Genomic DNA, 20,064 nt, shown 5'->3' on the forward strand with positions numbered 1-20,064 from the left:
TCTCCAACTTAGCCTCAAGGGAGAACAGTTCTCTAACAGCCACAAGCTCCATGACTTCTGCCCAATAGGCAGAAAGATACATACTGACACTCTGTGTAGTCCCCACATCAAGACAAGTTAAATCCACTCAGCATAAATACCTCATCAAGTGGGGACGAACAGGCATTCTGGCACAATGATAAACATCAAGAAACAGAGCAATGTTTCATTGCAATATTTTTATTAAGGAATTTACATATACACAAGGTAAAGTAAAATAGACAGAAGACGCTCAGCTTCCACTTATGCCGACACAGTCATCCAAAGATGTGGGTCGTAGACTTTTCCCCTAGCGAAGAGGATAAGGGGAAAGGAGAGTTTGATGGCCCCAATCCCTTGGTTGATACTCAGCCACTAAACCGTCATGCTGGCAAGTGCATGTGGACTTGGGGGGGGGAACTGTGTACCCGGAACAAAAAAAGTGCAAACAGGAAGTTCAAGGGGAGCTTGCCAGACTTCACCCTTGGTCAATGAGGTCATTAACATTGGAAAGAAAAAAGAATGGGGTCGGGATGGGAGGGGGTGGAAAATGGAGGAGGAGGAGGATTTGTTTCAATATATGTTAACACCACAGGTTAGACGGAAGCAGCAGCAGCAGCTTTTCAGAAGTGTAACTTATCCCCTTCTCCCACCCCCCCTTTTCAGACAATTCCAGAAAAGGATCATTTGTGCTAATGGACCTGTGGAAATCCCACCAGCTCCAAGGAAAGAACCATTTCAAGCTCATGGAAGGCAGAATTAGATCTGGGGAACTCCACAGAAAAGATAATGGAATGTGTTAGTAAAAAGGAGAGCAGATGAGGGGAAAGGAATCAAATTCACAACCAAACGTTTAAACCCAGCTCAGCTGCCCATCTTTAGAGGGGAGTTTTCATTGCTCAAACACATTCTGTCCAATTCCCACCTAAGAACAAACAGGGCCTATCAGGCAGAGATACGGGCAAACATGTCAAGGCAGATTCATCTCAGCCATCAAGGATACCCTTTTCAAAGGCCCAGAGCACATCTCCTTTAACGTTTGGGCCAACCCGTAACAGATAGGCCACTTCCCACCCAATGCTTCTCCCCAAAGGAGAGTGCAGGTGTTTGAGACAGTCCTGGTAGCAGACAACCCTGCTCCATCAGTATCTTTGATGCAAGATGGGAAAAACGGCACAGCAAGTGTCTGTTACGCAGAGAGAAGGTCCGGCTGTAACCACCAGGAAGGAAAGAAAAATCTCAAAGTAATGGCAGGGAGCAATTTAATACAGAAAGAAAAAAACCAGAGAGAGAGAGAGAGAGAGAGAGAAGTGGCCTGAGTCCAGGTGCATTATTTCCACACTTGGGAACTGAGAGTTTGGTTGGTTCCCTGGGTTCCACCTCGGCCCATTGACTGTCCATATCCCATCATCCCATTTGTGCCATAGAAGTTCATCCCGGCCATCTGCTGGGTCATCTGATGAAGGAGAAGGAAAGGAGCGAGTCAGCGCGCGCGCGCGCGCGCACACACACACACACACACACACACACACACACACACACACACACACACACACACACACACACACACACACACACACCCCGTGAAGCAAATTCTAGTCATCTTCAGACCTTCATGACACTTTAGGGGTGCATGTCTAGTTGGGTCTAATCAATGACTACTAGTGATAACTGTGGGGTTCAGATATCAGCAGGCAATACAAAGTTCTTCGGAAAAAGAGTCATTTCAGAACTCAGGAAAGCACAGGAAGACCTTGACCTAGACTAGCTTTTGAGTAGGGCAGGTGGTGGGGTTAAATTGGTACATTCTACTGAACAGGAAGATTTTTAGTTTATTGTTTAGCCTTGCAACTGCTTAGTCACTTCACTTAAAAAAAAATTAATCTGCGCTGCAATGAACATAAGAACAGCCCCACTGGATCAGGCCATAGGCCCATCTAGTCCAGCTTCCTGTATCTCACAGTGGCCCACCAAACGCCCCAGGGAGCACACCAGACAACAAGAGACCTGCAAGGCTTCCTGGGAATTGTAGTTAAGAACATAAGAACAGCCCCACTGGATCAGGCCATAGGCCCATCTAGTCCAGCTTCCTGTATCTCACAGCGGCCCCACCAAATTTCCCAGGGAGCACACCAGATAACAAGAGACCTGCATCCTGGTGCCCTCCCTTGCACTGGCATTCTGACATAGTCCATTTCTAAAATCAGGAGGTCACATCATGGCTTATAACCCATAATGGATTTTTCCTCCAGAAACTTGTCCAATCCCCTTTTAAAGGCATCCAGGCCAGATGCTGTCACCATATCCTGCCACAGGAGTGCCACAGACCAACCACACGCTGAGTAAAGAAATATTTTCTTTTGCCTGTTCTAACTCTCCCAACACTCAATTTTAGTGGATGTCCCCTGGTTCTGGTGTTATGTGAGAGTGTAAAGAGCAACTCCCTATCCACTCTGTCCATCCCCTGCATAATTTTGTATGCCTCAATCATGTCCCCCCTCAGGCGTCTCTTTTCTAGGCTGAAGAGGCCCAAATGCCGTAGACTTTCCTCATAAGGAAGGTACCCCAGCCCAGCAATCATCTTCGTGGCTCTCTTTTGCACCTTCTCTGGGTGCAAAACCGCTTCTCTGGTGGGTTTCCTGCTTCTAACGTATTTGAAGAAGCTTTTATTATTCCCCTTAATGTTGCTGGCCATGCGTTCTTCTTAGTCTCTCTTGGCCTCCCGTATCACCTTCTTACATTTCTTTTGCCACAGTTTATGTTCCTTTTTATTCTCCTCATTCGGGCAAGACTTCCATTTACGGAAGGAAGCTTCCTTGCCCTTCACAGCCTCTCTAACTTGGCTGGTTAGCCATGCGGGCACCCTCCTGGATTTAGTGGAACCCTTCTTTCTTTGCGGTATACACCTCTGCTGGGCCTCTATTACTGTTGTTTTAAGCAGCCTCCATGCACTCTGGAGAGATTGGACTCTTTTTACCCTCCCTTTCAACCTCCTTCTAACCAGCCTCCTCATTTGAGGGAAGTCTGCTCGTTGGAAGTCAAGGGTTTTTGTGAGAGATTGGCGAGTATTCTTCCCCGGACGTGCATGTCGAAACAGATCACAGCATGATCACTGTTCCCCAATGGCTCCTTAACAATGAATCCCCCCCCTTTTTGGGGGTCTATTCTTCTGTACTTTTTAGATTGTGAGCCCTTTTGGGACAGGGAGCCATTTGGTTATTTGATTTTTCTCTGTAAACCGCTTTGTGAACTTTTAGTTGAAAAGCGGTATATAAATACTGTTAATAACTGTTAATAATACTTTTGGATACTGTTAACCCCCAGAAGCCCTGTGAAGCTCAGCTGAAAAGAACAGCTCCCACTGTCCAGTAAAATGTACCCAGGTATCCTCTTGAAGGCAGCCTCTGGCCCTTATTTATTTGAAAAAACACCATTCCCAGAATGGTGGCTATGGATTCAGGGTCCGTCTTCCACCGAGGGCAGCAACTTATTTCTACTTAGCAAATCTGTTCATCTTGGCTCAAGGGGGAAAGACAGGGAGTGATCAAGTGGGTTCCACTCCTCTCATTAGGTACCCTGAGGAAATGGTTGCAGCCAAGTTATGCATTTCCAAGTCCACTGAAAAGGGGGGGCGCTGTTCTTCACCAGCTGTCCGAGTGACCCATTTGCTGGGAGCTCAGAGAGGGGCACCCACTCGCTCGGCTGCGAGTGAAATGACTGGGGATGCCTTGCTATGTAGGCACCCTCTAGCTAGGAATGCAACAAGGTCTGGTTTCTGCGTCATCCTTGGCCACTACAAGTGTCTCTAGTTTAAAGTTTGAGAAGTGTCCCAGCTCCATCTGCTGGGCATTCATGGCTAAAATTAAAGGCGAAACTAAAACCCTTCTGCTGAAAATCTCTCTTTATGCTCCCCAAGTCAAGCTCAGGCTTGTACTTTTACTGTCCACCTTCCATTTCCCATGTTGTTTAGACTTGAATCTCACTAGTTTAAAGTCCATGGTCAGGTCCACGCTCATGGGTAATTCAGTGGATTGCTATGTTTCTTTGCCCCGCAGATGCTGCCGTGGGACTGGTTTTAATAAGAACTCCTGGGGTTCAGTGCTCTCTTGGAGAGGAATTTTTTCTAAGGCGGCCTTCCTGTGATGGGTCCCTGTAGCCTTGGATGGTGGCAACAGATACAGCCTACCAAGGTGTTTTCCCCACGTGGCTGCTGGTCTGGGAAAGCGGGAAGCAGTGTGTGTGGCAACATCTGGGCACTACTTTAAAAGCGGACTGGACGAAAAATCCATCACGGGTTACAAGCCATGATGTGCAACCTCCTGATTTTAGAAACGGGCTATGTCAGAAGGCCAGATGCAAGGGAGGGCACCAGGATGAGGTCTCTTGTTATGCGGTGTGCTCCCTGGGGCATTTGGTGGGACGCTGTGCGATACAGGAAGCTGGACGATGGGCCCATGGCCTGATCCAGTGGGCCTGTTCTTATGTTCTTAACTACAATTCCCAGGAAGCCCTGCAGGTCTCTTGTTATCTGGTGTGCTCCCTGGGGCATTTGGTGGGCCGCTGTGAGATACAGGAAGCTGGACTAGATGGGCCTATGGCCTGATCCAGTGGGCCTGTTCTTATGTCCTTAACTACAATTCCCAGGAAGCCTTGCAGGTCTCTTGTTATCTGGTGTGCTCCCTGGGGCAGTTGGTGGGCCGCTGTGAGATACAGGAAGCTGGACTAGATGGGCCTATGGCCTGATCCAGTGGGGCTCTTCTTATGTTCTTAAACTACAATTCCCAGGAGGCCTTGCAGGTCTCTTGTTATCAGGCGTGCTCCCTGGGGCATTTGGTGGGCCGCTGTGAGATACAGGAAGCTGGACTAGATGGGCCTATGGCCTGATCCAGTGGGGCTGTTCTTATGTTCTCCCCTCGGTCAGCCTGCTTTCTCCCAGGAGTTCCCTTCCCTGACATGCATATAAATCAAATGGGCCCCCACTGATGTCCAGAGTCATCACACTGTGGCCGTTAAGTGTTAAGCAAGCATCAGCGAGGCCCAGGCTCCAATCTCCCCTTAGCCATGACACTCTTGGGGCCTGTTGCACTCCTTATTCTCACCCTAACAAACTTCTTGGGTCTCTTGGGAAGATAAAATTGGGGAGAAAGGTCAGGCTATAAAACGTGATTAGACAAACCAACTAAAACTGTGTTGCTGTAGCCAGTAGGTTGATCTCCAGGGTACTTGGAGCCTGTGTTATCTCCCCCCCCCCCTAAATTATTAGTACTACCAACTCCAGTTCTTTGGGGTGGGGGCATTTTGGCTTTTGACATTCTAACTTTTCCATTGCCTGTAAAAACAGGCAGGATCTTTCCAGCTCATCCCGTTCTCAGATGCACTGCAAGTGTCTTCAGTCACAAGCGAGCAACCCTCCGCTGTCCCCAAAGCAACCCAGACCCCCCCCCCCTCACCTGAGCAATGTTCCACTGGAGCTGCTGAGCCGGCTGCACACCGTACACGGGGGGCGGCACAGGCGCCATGCCGGTCACGTACCCAGCCTGCTGCGCTGCCACCATCCCGTTGGGGACCCCGAGGACGGCTGTCTGCATGCCACCCACGTAGCCTGCCGGGATGGCCACGGGCGCCACCATGCCTGTTGCTCCTGCCTGCGGCATCATCCCAACCGGAGGTGCCATCATGCCGCCCATCATGCCGCTGGGTGGTGCCATGCCTGGGAAGCCAGGATACGCTGCAGGGTACCCCATTTGCGCTGGAGCCAGGAATACAGCTCCTAGAGGAAACGAAGAGGGTGTTAGTGCCGAAGGGAGGCAGGCGGGTCGTCTTTAGTGAACTTCAATTTTCGTGAGTGCTTTTTCAGTCAGTTTTGTGCTGAGAGATAAAGGGCTGGGGATTCCTTGCTTCTGACCACAAACCAGAAATAGGGGAAGAGGAGCGTGTGCAGATAAAAAGGAGGCAGCAAGGAATGCCTGACCAAGGAATGCCTGACCTCCTGACCTCCGGGCAGGAGGTCTGGTCTAGAGGGTTGAGCCTCCATTTGCCTGAAGATAACACCCAAAGGTCGCTGGTTCGAGGCCACCGGCACCGTGCGACCTTGGAGCAGCTGACAAGCTGAGCCGAGCTATTCCATCTGCTCTGAGCGCAGGAGGATGGAGACCAGAATGTGAAACCAGATCAAGAAAGTAACACCTGAATGTTGTGGTTCTTGTAAGATAGAACATTCTTTCAAATTGTAAAAATCCCTACGGGGATTTAAAAATTGCCTGCCTATTTAAACCACCTTGAATAAAGTCTAAGGAGAAATCTGAGGACCAAGAAAGGCGGTATAGAAACACCTGTATTATTATTGTATTACCCCTGGGGGCTGGGGATAAGAATAGGCCCTCAGTTTGGCTGTACTGTCGTAAGAGGCGACTAAACAGCCACCGGGTAGATGGGACTCGTCAGCCTGGGAAGGTAGCTCATCTGAGAGAAGGAAAACTCTGATCCCAAACCTCCACTGCCTTGTGGCTACATCCAGTTATGGAAAAGGCTTCAGGAGTCAACCTCGAGGCAAAATCCGGAGCCGGAGTCCCTGAGGCAGTTCATGGCCGAACACAGTCACGTTCTGGCAACTCCTGCGACGCCGCTGGAACCAACCGTATTGGCCTCTGCCTTTCCATTGGACCATTTCAGCGACGTGGAGAGGGGGGATTTGCTGCATGGGAAACAGTGTGTCCTCCATACCTACTTTACCCAGGCTTCGCGCACTGGAGAGGACACTCTGTTCCAGAACCACCATTCAGAGTGTGACACCATAGTCTTCTGAGACTGAAGGATGCCAACAATATTGTATTATTATTATTTTGAATGCACAACAGAGACTTGAAAGGGGGGGGGAGGCCGGGGAAAGCGGCAGAGTCACCCCAACCGATCATGTGCACATTTCCCAGGCTTCTCCCTACTAACACTGTAATAATCTAAGAAATGCTTTAATATTTTTAAAGCTTGCAGAATCAACACAGAACCACCTTGGGTGTGCATTTGTGGGGTGTGGGATCCGTATAAGGAGAGGATGGAGTCTTTCGAGAGCTGCTTCTTCCCCGGCTCTTCGGCCTTGCTGCCAGGCTCGGGGAAAAGGTTCAGGTTTTCAGGAACGGATCCAGCACTTCCAGCTGTGGGCATCGAGCCCACGACCTGGTGAGAGAACACACAGTACGTTTGTCCCTGAAGGGCGGTCAGTGGGTAAAGGAAAGAGCAGTTCATGCGGTGCTGAGGCTTAAATGCAGGATGTACGGTACACACAACATATCAGACCATTCTATGCCCAAAACTACTTGAGAAAACAGACAGCCGCTCCGTAAGGTAGTTATGCCATGCAGCAGACAGAAAGACAAGCAGAGACCAAAGAGTTGGCTTGCTGGGTCAGCCAAGGACTTCATACTTTAGCTGAGATTTGAACTTGGGATTACATAGCGTATGGATGTAAGCAACTTGTTCCACCAGCTCTCAAGCATGACAAGGGAACCCCTCACTCCCATTTTTTTTGCCAGCTCTGGACAAATTTCCAAACAACACAGTCCTGGAACGAGCTGGAATCCCTAGTATGTATGCACTGCTGAAACAGAGATGCCTGCGTTGGCTCGGTCATGTCGTGAGAATGGATGATGGCCGGATCCCAAAGGATCTCCTCTATGGAGAACTCGTGCAAGGAAAATGCCCTACAGGTAGACCACGGCTGCGATACAAGGACATCTGCAAGAGGGATCTGAAGGCCTTAGGAGTGGACCTCAACAGGTGGGAAACCCTGGCCTCTAAGCGGCCCGCTTGGAGGCAGGCTGTGCAGCATGGCCTTTCCCAGTTTGAAGAGACACTTGGCCAACAGACTGAGGCAAAGAGGCAAAGAAGGAAGGCCCACAGCCAGGGAGACAGACCAGGGACAGACTGCACTTGCTCCCAGTGTGGAAGGGACTGTCACTCCCGAATCGGCCTTTTCAGCCACACTAGACGCTGTTCCAGAACCACCACTCAGAGCGCGATACCAGAGTCTTTCGAGACTGAAGGCTGCCAACAATAACAATAATCTGGGTAGATTCCTCCATTATCGTTGGTGACTCACAATTTTCCTGCACAAATTCTCAGGGCTACATCAGCAGTCTTGAATCTTTTCCTCAGCACACAAAACCAAGACAAGCCGTTACACTTCAGCTTAAGGGTCGTATCTTAAGGTTCTTCCTCTTGTAGAGTTCTTACATAGGAGGAAAGGAAACCTTAGGATACAACCCTCACTTTCCTTGGATTGTGAAATGAAGTCAATTGTTTGTCTTGCAACTACGGTTGGATCTTGGTATGCATGAAGGATTGATTCCTGGACCTCCCACCTATTTCAGACCCACAGATATTGAGATCCATTGGGGGGCCACACAGGATGTACAGATGTAACAGGAAGTGTGTTCTGGTCGCATTTGGAAGTGTTATGAGGTGTGGTGAGGCCTCAGAAGGCCTCTAAGAGGCACTTCTAGTTTCTCAGCAAACTGAACGTGCCTTAGGGAGGCCTGCTGAGGAGCGAAGACGGTGCATGCAGCCTCCCTGCACTTCAGAACATCTCTGGACAAGACTAGAAGGCACTTCTGATTGTGTCCAGCAGTCCTCTGCAGGCCCTCCAGAACCAGCACTGGGTCAAATCTGCTGGTGTGGAACCTGTGACAAGGGACCACTGTACAGTCAATGGAGAAAGGGACCAGGACAGCCAGGAATTTTAAAGAGGCCAGAAGGAAAAGGAGAGGACTGTCCTCTACTCCTCCAACATCTCCCAGAAAGCATCCTAGTGGCCTACTGGGCAAATGGTGGGCATAGCAGACCTGTCACAGACAAAAGGGCAGGCCAGGAGGGAGTAGGGGCTCTGCCACATGCCCAACAAGACCTCATTGGCAGTATTGCCTTCAGCCGCACTCTGAGAGACGCCTCAACGCCTTGGCGATTTGCAGCTGCAGATGTCGAACGGCTCCACTGAAAAGCAGTGTGAGATTTGAGGAAACTGCAGCTGCTCTTTATGTCCAGTCCAGAAGTATTAACTCCACACTCGTCAGACTCATTCGCACATGCAAGACCCTGTCAGTACAGGTGTCCCTCGGTATCTGCGGATCTGGTTCCCTGCCCCCCACCATGCATCCACTAACCTTCTTAACTGTTTTGAAAAGCGCTCCGATCTCTTGGGAGCCCCTGGAGGCCTCTTCTGTGTTGTGCCGGACCGGTGACCCACTCTACTGGCCTCCTCCTCAAAACGGCCCACAAAAGTGCCTGAAAGCTATTTCTAGGTGGAATATACAACTTCCGGTTTGACCAGAAGTAACTTCCAGTCACCTCTGTGCACCCTTCTGAGGCCTGCGGAGGCCTGTAGAAGAGGTGGCCAGCCTGGCGCAACCCGGAAGAGGCCTCCAGAGGACCCCAAGAAGAGACCAGAGAGAAACAGTTAAGTTTGGGTTCCCTTTTATGTGAGGTTTCTTGTACCTGTGGGGGGGGGGCACAGATATGGAGGGGAATTCCTATATTACAGTCCTGAGTTTGTGAACATTCAGTCAAGCTGGAGCTTGCTTGATGGGCCATCCACTGACACTAGAGGGGGCTGAGTTACTTGCATCCTTACAAGACTACACAAGCCACTGAGAAACATGCTTCGCACATGGAGCATCAGCATAACCGCACTCTGCTCACCTTCTTTTCAGGGCCCGCCGAAGCGAAGAGGTCCAAGTCCTTCTCTAAACAACTACTGGATCTGCCGTTGGGGAGGGTCGTTGAAACAGGGACATCTGGGGGAGAAGAGAAGGGGTTTAGGGGAGCAAGGTTACTGTTTCCTAGGTAGGCTGTCATGTCCGATATTCCAGCTCAGAGGGATAAACAACTGATACTCATGCGACAAATTCAACCAGCAAAGTAACCTGCAGTTGGCCCAGAACTTACCTATGCCTTTACATACAACTCTCTTCTTAACAGTCAGATTTCTGCACTGAGGCAACTAAACTGTGCTCACTGGAACAGCAATTTTGCACAAAGCAATTTGTTCTGGGCAATTCTCAATTAAAAGGAGCAGGAACAGACCCCTCTCAGCTGGAGACCCTGGAAAGCCGCTGCCAGTCTCAGCAGACTGTCCTGGGCTAGACAGACTGATGACACAATTATAATAATAATAATAACTTTATTTTTACCCCGCCTTTCTCCCCGAAGGGACTCAAGGCGGCTTACAACAGGTTAAAACAGATTAAAAACATAATTTAAAACAGATAAAAGGATATTAACACATTAACACATATCATAAAAACAGTAGTCAGATAAAAAGTAGTTAGGTAAAAAGAGCATAAAGCAGCACATCATAAAAGAATCAGGCCTGTAAAAAATATTAAAAGATGTTGAAAAGATGTTAAAAAGGCCGAGAACTCAGAAGGCTTGTTTAAACAGCAGGGTCTTCAGGCCTCGCCGAAAAGTCTCAAGAGAGGGAGCCATTCTTAAGTCAAGGGGAAGGGAATTCCATAGCATTGGTGCCACTACTGAGAAGGCCCTATTTCTTGCCGCTGCCCCACGTACCTCCTTAGGTGGCGGCACTTGTAAAAAGGCCTTCTCTGATGTCCTAAGAGGACGAGTCGGATTGTACGGGAGTAGGCGATCTCTAAGATACCCTGGCCCAGAGCAGTATAGGGCTTTAAAGGTCAAAACCAGCACCTTGAATTGGGCCCAGAAACGAATGGGCAGCCAATGGAGCTGCTGGAGAAGCGGACACAACTCAGTTTAAGGCAGCATCACATATTCATATAGTGCAGGGTGTCCAACCCTCAGCATGCCATGTGCCACTTTTTATATACAGAATCTTGAGTGTGCCACTCCAGCTTATTTTGGTCCTCTCTAGACCTGCTCAGGTGGTTTTGCTGGTCATGTGATCTGCCAAGTCTCTCCTTGGTTATCTTCAACCCACAGAGGACTCATCACTCCCTTTCTGGGTTTTGGGCCAGGAGACGTTCCACGTCCTTGTGGCAGTGGAGCCCTGCGTTAGCTGGCACAGTTGTAACAAGTGACTTTGTGTGTGCCATTTAGGAAGTGTCCACGTGCCATTAGTAGCGCGTGTGCCACAGGTTGGCCACCCCTGATATAGTCTGTAGACAACACACAGGCACCAGCACTTTCTGGATAGAAAAATGCACTCTTACCAAGTCCCAAAAGATCCATGACTGGCTCTGAAGGCTCAGGAGGGCTTTTCCTGGTCTGAGAATCATCTTTCTTCTGAGGTTGAAAAAAAAAAAAAGGCAGCAGTGAAAGCAGAGCCGGGCCACAGATTCAAGTCATTAATGAAGTGAGCAGTTTCAGGTCCTCAGGAATTTTTTTCCTATTCCAATTTGCCTGACAAGGAACCTGTTTATGCAGGATTCTGGGGCACACTCCATTCATATGGGTCACTGAGTGGGATAGTTGGGTCCAGCTGCCCTTCCCCCACATTTACTCAGTATTCACTTACAGGTCAGTCATGCAGCACCAAGTTCCTGAGACTACAGGTGCCCCTCCCACTGGCATTTACGGTCCCACAATCCACAGTTTCACTTATCTGCGGTTCACAAGTCTCCCCCCATCACACGAATGACTTACCTTTACCTGATTGCAGCTCTCTTCTGTGTCTCTGCTACCTGCAAATGCTGACAGGAACCGCTCACAGGAAGTGGGGAGCCCTCCAGTCTGCTTCCTGTGAACTCCTCCTGCATTCTATTCACAGGCAGCAGAGGCACAGTGAAAAGTTGGATGTAATCAGAAAAAGCCATTTGCATGAGAGGGATGATTTGTGAACTGCTTCTTGTAGGGTTTGCTACTATCTGTGGTTTCCTTTCTATGTGGTAGCAGCAGGAACCTACCCCTGTGGATAAGAGAAGATGCCTATATAGGATTTTAGACTCAGGCAGGGGGTGGGGAGATTGCATAAGGGCTGGTGTGAGGGGTCAGCCAACTTGGGCACCCAGGATGCATGCCCGGTGTAGGAATAAAAAAGTGAGAGCAGCTGCCTGCAAGACCATCATGAAGCACTGCTGCCATCACCACCAAGGGAAGCCACCTACGCAGGGGCTGACTCTACTGGCAAAAGCTCAGAGCACTGCCGGGAACTGCTATCTTCTCCGTCACCCCCAAATAATGCAATGCCTCTACACATTTTCTTGCATTCGACAGGGCCTATAAAGGCACTCAGCTAAGCGACATCAAACCCAGTGCTGCACATTAAGACTGAGCTGGATGTTTTCAGTTGAGAACTTTCAATATGATTGGGGGGTGGGGAGGGAGACTTGCCCAAACCGCCACCACACTGGGTCAACTTTTTGTTTGTTTTCAGCACCAGTACCAGGGTTTCAGTGATGGTCTTCCCAGCAGCTGGGTGCCCCAGTTTTCTTTCCTAGAAGTCCCCTGGGAACAATGGTACCCCACCATATAGCCATGTTCTCACTGAAACAAAAATGCCAACTGTCAACAAAGGCACTGCTATAAGTATGAGCCCCCATTGCCAAAGTGTCCACCCATTTGCAATGAAGTGGTAAAAGAGGGGGGGATTTCAGCTTGGTCATGAATATTTGAACACTCCCTCAAAAGTCCCATCAATTTCATGTGGAACTTATTCTCTGTCAAGTGTACACAGGATTCTGGCCCAATGTGCATTTTGTTCTGCCTCCTGTGTTAGGACAGTCATATCATGCAAAGGCCTTGAGAAGTTCATGTTACTGCACACTTTTTTTTAAAGTTTCTAGTGCCTCTGGGTTATATCATGCATCATATCTAGCAGTGTCACCCTACTGAACATGAAGGGTGCTGAGAACTGCAATTTCTCTGCCACCAGTGCGATCCTCCCTCTCCCCAAGAATCAGAACTTTAAGATAAGCCACATACAACATTGAGAAAGGCTGTCGTACCATTTTCACCTTCTCGAAGACGATGGGCTCCAGTTTCCTCTCCGAGGGCACCTCCTTCTTCCATTTGTCATCCTTCTCTCTCTGTGCACACAATTAGATCAAGCCATAAGAGGAAAAGGAAACTAGCTGGGTGCAACATTTCAAGCCATCTTGAGCAAAACATTAGAGTGCTCAGTGGCCTATAAGTGCAAAAACTTACACGCCCTCCCCTTGTCCCAAATCAAGAATTTCTGAGCTCTCTTTTGTAAGCTACTGAACTGACTCAAAAACTGGAAGATGGGATAATGGGAGATGAAGGGTGTATAAACCCTTCAGCTGCTTCTAGAAAAAGCTTGCATCGCCCACTGCCCAGTTTGTAAAACTGGAGCTAAAGGGAACCAGATACTGAGAAAAACTTTAAAAGGTCAAAGGGCAGGTTTTAAGGCTCCCTGAGGAAAGCCCAAGTGTGCCAGGTGAGATGGCAGCCTTCGGTAAACAGATAACTTCAACTGGGATTTTGGCTTCTGAAGGAATGGGGTTGCTATTCTTCAGGCAGAAGCGATTAGACTCTACCAGAGCAAGCAACTCTCCAGCAAAAACCTCTAGCGGCTTGGCTCTTCTAAACTGGTGAACGCCCAACAGACTATATGGCATTGTAGATTCAGGAGGGGAGCATCCCCTGGTTTGTGGGAGAAGACATGCTCTGCATGCAGACCATCTCAAATTCAATTCCAGGCATCTCCTGCTAAAAAGCAGACCACGCAGGACAATGATTTTCAACCACTGCAAGAGCTCCGCAGGTGTGCTGTGGGGGATTGGACACAGTGGATGAAAATTGCTGAAAAAATTTGTCAGGGTTCTGCAGCTCTGTTTCTAAGAAAACCACCTGCAGTAACAATATGTCTGTCTCTCTTCCTGTTGGCTCAAAGCAGCCAGCAGAAGAAGAGGGACAAAATTCATCACTACTGACAGCTGCCCTAGAAACAGCCACAGTACCCAGAAGAGTCTCCCAGAAGCAACTTCACAAAAGGCAAAGACCATAGAGAAGATCATAAAGGTTAGTGAGCGATGAGATGCTAAAATTGCTGACCTAGGAGGACAGGGAAAGGGCAGAACTGATCAACAATCCCGCTTTGGTTAAGGCAGTACCATAAATCCAACAGCATAAGTCAAACAATAAGTTCCCCTGGGGGCTGGGGATAAGAATAGGCCCTCAGTTTGGCTGTACTTGTTGCAAGAGGCGACTAAACAGCCACCGGGTAGATGGGACTCCTCAGCCTGGGAGGGCAGCTCATCTGAGAGAAGGAAAACTCTGATCCCAAACCTCCACTGCCTTGTGGCTACATCCAGTTATGGAAGAGGCTTCAGGAGTCAACCTCGAGGCAAAATCCGGAGCCGGAGTCCCTGAGGCAGTTCATGGCTGAACACAGTCATGTCCTGGCAACTCCTGCGACGCCGCTGGAACCAACCGTATTGGCCTCTGCCTTTCCGTTGGACCATTTCAGCGACGTGGAGAGGGGGGATTTGCTGCATGGGAAACAGTCTATCCTCCATATCTACGTTACCCAGGCTTCGCGCACTAGAGAGGACACTGTTCCAGAACCACCATTCAGAGCGCGATACCGTGGTCTTCCAAGACTGAAGGATGCCAACTGCAAGTCAAACACACTGTAAGGCATCTCATACCAACCCGTAACACGTTGATGTCAAGACTTCGGTCCATGTACTTTTTCTTCTCGTATTTGTCTCTGATAAAGCCCTCTACCGCTCTGCACGGAAACTGGGGTTAAGGATGAACAAGTCAAGGGTGTTGGCTCACCATCACACTGTCAGGCAAGAACCCACAACCAAACCTGAAGAAATCCTCACTTCATTGGTCATAACTTGATTTTTCTTTCTTTCTTATTCTTGTTAGGGGTATAGCTGCTGTTTGGACAAGGGAAGGCGAAGATATCCATCAAAGGATTTAGAGCTGTATTAACCTGACATGCTGTGTCCCAAGAAGGAGAACACAACATTCTAGCATGTGCTACAGCTCACATGCAGACCCCCCCCCCCAATTCCAGTGCCTGACATAGGCTTGCTTCAAGGGCTCCAAATAAAAAAAAAAAGGGGGGGGAAGAATGTAGACCTCACACTATACCACACTCAGGCCCATCTTTTCAGATCTAGGAGTGTCACACACGTTTAAGGAAAGATATCAACACATGAGCATGCAGAGATAGACACATGATGCAAAATATACTACATGGGCATACACCTATAAACAACCCATTAAGAGCCTGATCCTATAGGGCAGGTGCCTTCAAACTTCAGCCTGCAGGCCAGATCCGGTGCACCAGAATAATCACTGTGGGCGTGGGGGGGGGCAGTGGTGAACACTTACCATTCCACTCTGCAGCCACCTTTCTTTACGCCAGACCCTCGTGCCCAGGAAATCAGGACGCAGAGCCTTCTGGGGCGATATGCAGAAGTGGATCTCTGCAATGCTCTGGCACAAAGGTGGCGGCTGTGGGGTGGAACGGTCAGGCTACGCCACTGCCACACCAGAAATGATTGTTCTGGTAGAACTTGGGCGGTTTGGAGACTGCTGCTATAAAGGTCGACTCAAAAGTCAATTCCAATGAAGTCAATGGGACATGCGCCCAAGGCAATGCGCACCAGATTTCAGAACAGGCAGAAGTGAGGCATGGTTGCGGCCACCTCTAAAGTTCAGGCACCTGCTCCACTGGTGAAGATACTGAAGAGCTCTGGTTCCAACAGAAGAACCCTCCCCCATGTACCCTGGTACGCTCCTGGGTCCCTTTGGGGAGAAGGGCGGGATAGAAATAAAGTTTTATTATTATTATTATTATTATTATTATTATTATTATTATTATTATTATTATTATCATTACGCTCCTACCTGCTTAAATCTGGCCAGTAACCAGAGCTCTGCTATGACCTCATTTCTCAAGAGGTGCTGAACAATAGGAAAATATCACTGAATGCAAACCCCAATAAAAGATTCTGAAAAAAGGCTATGCGGGAGAGCTTTCTGGTGCTCCATTCTGACCCCTCGGTGAGAGCGTTCACCACGAGAGATTGGCAGGTGGCCCTCCCTCCCAGCAGAGGCTCAGTATCAATAGGAAAAGCCGCCACCATCTCCTCCCAGATAAAGGATGCTGGTCCGTCTGAGGTCGCCTGAAGTTCTCCGGAAGATACGCTTCATAGAGGCGATTTGCTTTCCCATTCCCCATCTCCTGCATGCACTGCAACAGAAAGAAGCAAGACACCAGCAAGGTTTGATTTTGTCCAAGGGCTATAGCATAAGTTCTCGGCACCAGGATTCAACCATGGAATGCAGTAAGGCGAGCAAGAGGATTGTCTCCTTGAGCAGGTAGAGAGTGCATCACCTTCACCATTATGAACCAGACCATACTTATTGAGAAGGAGCCCTGAGCAAGCTGGACACAGACTGCTCAGGAATCCAGAACCTTCCCTGGGGAAAGCGGAAGGAGGTGGGCAAGTCCCCTTTATTTCTGCTTGTCTTTTCTCTTCTTTAGGGGTGAAGGCAGCAGTTCCCAAAATGTGAGCTGTGGCTCCCCGGGGAGTTGTGTAATCCTCATGAAAAACCTGCCTCCCTGTACAATGTATAGGACTGTAGCCCAAATGGGGAGCCGCAAGCAGTGGCCCCGTGGCCACCAGTGGAAAAAGCTTGGGAATCGCTGGGCTAAGGAACAACAGTAGTCTTTAAAGGAGAAATAAGATAAACGAAAAGGTAAGGCCACTGATATGCGGACAGGGCCCGAGGCTGCTGACTCCTTTGTCCACAGCACCCTCTCATTTTTCATGCCTGTGTTGAGAATTCTGACAACTGTTCCCACACTCACAACCTGGCAGGCACATTGCTGCCTTCCATATGCTGAACATGATATGTATCCAGAGGCAGGGAGGGGACACTCAGAGACACATTTAAGCACTTTTTCTAGAGATTAAGCACTGTCAGCGCCCCCAGTTCTTTTAATGCCAGTTTTGGAGCAGCAAGTGTAACCATGCAGCACCTTACAATGCAGGAAACCTCTGCTCCCAATACTTTTCAGGGTTTTGTTCCAACCATGGAAGTGAAATAGAGTCAGTGCTATTGACCTGCACAGGAGTGCCCCAGAACCCCTGTCCCCTCCCTGCTTTGCAGGAAAAAAAAAAAAAAAACAACACACACAATACTGCAGGCTTGGGATTTAGGCCAGTGGTTCCCAAACTCTGGGTCATGACCTGACTGGAGGTGGGTCATGTAACGCCACCCAAGTTCAGTCAAGCTTCTGGGTTGCTGGGCATTTGCATTTCGTAACGCGTAAACCTGCCCTCTGGACCGTGCTTTCATCAGCAAAAACACAGTGTTCGCCTCCATTTTGTTCCCACTGCCTGGAGTAGCTCCGAAGGGGAGGGGATGCTTGCACAGTGCATTCAGCCATCTGCAAAACAATGCCTTGCACCCCCTCTAGCTACGCCACTGAAGGAGGGGAAGAACTGGGGTATTTCAGGTGGTAAGATGCATTTACAACAGTTACGTCTTGCTCTTAAAGAAACCCAGAGCAGCTTACACGGGACTCCTCAGGGGTCTTCCATCCAGGCCCCACCTGCTTCAGCAGTGGTATTACATTGGGGTGTTCCAATAGCCCATTTGAAAGTACTCATGCCATTTCACTTTGGTGTGACCAGTCTCAGAGCATGACTGAACTGGCACCCAGGCTGCAACAGCATCAAAGGACCCGCACTGCACAGAGGAGGAGGAAAGAGGGAAGTGTTTTGTACCTCAAAGCCTGCCAAAGCCATTCCAGAAAGGTGCTTGGGACACCGATCTGCACAGTCAACAGAAACAGTGACTTTGCAGTTAAATCAGGTCCTCAGTCTGACAGATCAGCAGAAAATGGCCGTATCTATAGCTGCTAGAAAGAGCAGCATCCCGCAGTACTCTCAAAACAGATAGCATGATTTACTTTTATATTTATGACAGATTTATTTTAATTCCTCTTACCTGACAAAGAGAGTCTTACTTATTCTGAAGGGCCTGCATCACGCTCAAAATATCTGCCCTGTGTGTTCTAAGGACTGCCTGCTACAAGCTTATTTTCCATGGCACTGGCTCTTATTTCTGGGACTTCACAATCCTTTTAACACGGTTATTCCCTTTCAGCCTTTATAGAAGTCAAGCAACAGAGAACACCCCAGGAAAGCAGCCGATAAGCCTCGTGAGCAAGGAGGAGTTCCTGGTAAGCCTTCCCAGAGTGGAGTCCCTTAAAACCCACTTAAGAATTTGATTAGCCAGTTTGTGCAATGAAATTGGAGCAACGCTGTATCTCAGGGAGCAATACGAATGGCTTGATTCAGGACTCACCACTTTACTGATCGTGGAATTTGCGCACTAGTATCACATTTAAGGAAGCCAGGCCCCATTTCATAAAGAAAGCATTGCCTACTTTCCATGAGACTGTTTCCCAACTTAGGGGTCGCTACTCCCCAGGACAGCAGGAACACCATATTCCCTCTTAAGGGGAGTGGCAGCCCAGTAGTGATGATGGCACTTCTAGGTTAGTACCATCACTGCCTAAGTAAAAAAGGGGTTTTGAACCATCTTCAAAGGCAGCCGAATGTAAAGCACATTGCAGTAATCTAATCTAGGTGTCACTAGGGCATGGGTCACCATGGCCAGGCCTGAACAACCCAGGTATGGTACCTTCTTTTATCCAAGGAAGCTAGATCTAAGTTTCTGTCCTGCGGGGGAGATGCTGGAGAAAGTTACTCTGAAAGACACCCCTGAAACAAACCTACAAGAGAGGGGGTTTTCTGTCTGAGCTGCAAATCCCACCTCTGTTACCACCCACCTGAATTTGTTCTTGCGTCCACTGGTCCAGATTGACAGATTTTACTCGGGATATGTGGACACCCAGGTTCCTGTGGATTCCGGCACAGCGGATGCAGATGAAGACACCAATATTCCAGGAGGCCCATCTCGGCCCTGCAAGAGGACAAAAGAAGCAGTGATGGACGTGAGTTTGAGCATCGGGGTACCTGTCCCAAGTGACCTCTGGCTGCCGCAAGCTGGGCAGGGATGGAGAGAGTGTCCATCTACGATGCAGACTGGGATTTCAACACTCATCCAGGAACTAAAAGATCACAACATGCTGGACAGCAGGGGCTTGGGGAAGAGTGGTCTACACCCATGCTTCCTGATACAGGCAGAAAACTGGACAGTGGGTGGGTGGGAACAGGGGTGCAGGCAGGAAGCGACACTTACTTGCTCTTTGAAAGCGATGGGTCCATAAAACAGATTCCACTCCCTGCAGAAAACTCTGCAAACAGAGAGCTAGCACTGAGAAATGCTCTACTTGGCTCTTTGCCTGCTGTGATGGTCTGCTACATGCAAGGATGTGTTAACATCAGGGAAGATTTTAAAATGGTGCTCCACCCCCCCCCCCCCGTCAGGAAATTTGTCACTGCCCTGCCAGTCTGACATGGTTTCTTTTCCACCACCTCATTCTGTGCATTTATTTAGGCCTTATTTAGCACCAGCATACAGGAGGGCTGGACCAACATGGATGAAAGGCTCTTCTGCCTACTAGAGGCTTCCAGTTTCAAGCCAATAGCATGTTCGTTTCACAAAGCACTTTACAGGCCTGCTCATTCACCCCCAACAACGTCCCTTTAGCACAGAGAACAGCCTTGCTGGTGCCTGGGAATGCCAAATTATTATTTGCCCAACCTTGCATTGGGCCAGGACGCTGATAGCAGCTTCTAGCACACAGAGATCCCCCCCAACCACCCAGCCATTATTTTCCCTGTTTGAGATACAGAATCAATTAGGACAGTGGACCTAGAAAAAAAAGTTACATTTGCACAAAATCAACACTCTGAAAAACTCTTCTAAGCTGTGAGGGGGAGCACACTGGATTTCTGTCAGAGATTCAGAAGGAGAATTCCTGCTCAGCACAAGGGTTTCAGGGGTGGGCGAAGAAAGAATTTGGTTCTTTCATTGTCAAGCCAACCACGATTTTCCCCCACGCAAGCCAGCACTGCAGAGCAAAAAAGAAATTGCTGCACAGGGCCGCCAGGTGGTGTTCGCCTTTGTCCCCATGTCCTTGAAGCGGAACGATCAGCTGCTTTGAATGGAGCCCACGGT

At 49.0% G+C, this 20,064-nt stretch overlaps 1 protein-coding gene across 1 annotated transcript in view; it reads right to left on the reverse strand.

Moving 5' to 3' along the window:
- Positions 1-203: 203 nt before the first annotated feature.
- SMAP2 (small ArfGAP2) overlaps positions 204-20,064 on the reverse strand; it is a 44,575-nt gene continuing 24,714 nt past the window's right edge. Inside the window, exons 3-11 of the mRNA XM_066638399.1 lie at positions 18,770-18,903; positions 16,071-16,156; positions 14,596-14,674; positions 12,927-13,007; positions 11,193-11,265; positions 9,709-9,803; positions 7,026-7,191; positions 5,469-5,788; positions 204-1,474 (exon numbers count right to left, since the gene is read on the reverse strand). Coding sequence (XP_066494496.1) covers positions 1,349-1,474; positions 5,469-5,788; positions 7,026-7,191; positions 9,709-9,803; positions 11,193-11,265; positions 12,927-13,007; positions 14,596-14,674; positions 16,071-16,156; positions 18,770-18,903 — 1,160 coding nt within the window. The 3' untranslated portion in view covers positions 204-1,348. The remainder of the gene's footprint in view (positions 1,475-5,468; positions 5,789-7,025; positions 7,192-9,708; positions 9,804-11,192; positions 11,266-12,926; positions 13,008-14,595; positions 14,675-16,070; positions 16,157-18,769; positions 18,904-20,064) is intronic.

Source organism: Tiliqua scincoides, chromosome 10 (assembly GCF_035046505.1).
Source record: "Tiliqua scincoides isolate rTilSci1 chromosome 10, rTilSci1.hap2, whole genome shotgun sequence".
NCBI lineage: Eukaryota > Metazoa > Chordata > Lepidosauria > Squamata > Scincidae > Tiliqua > Tiliqua scincoides.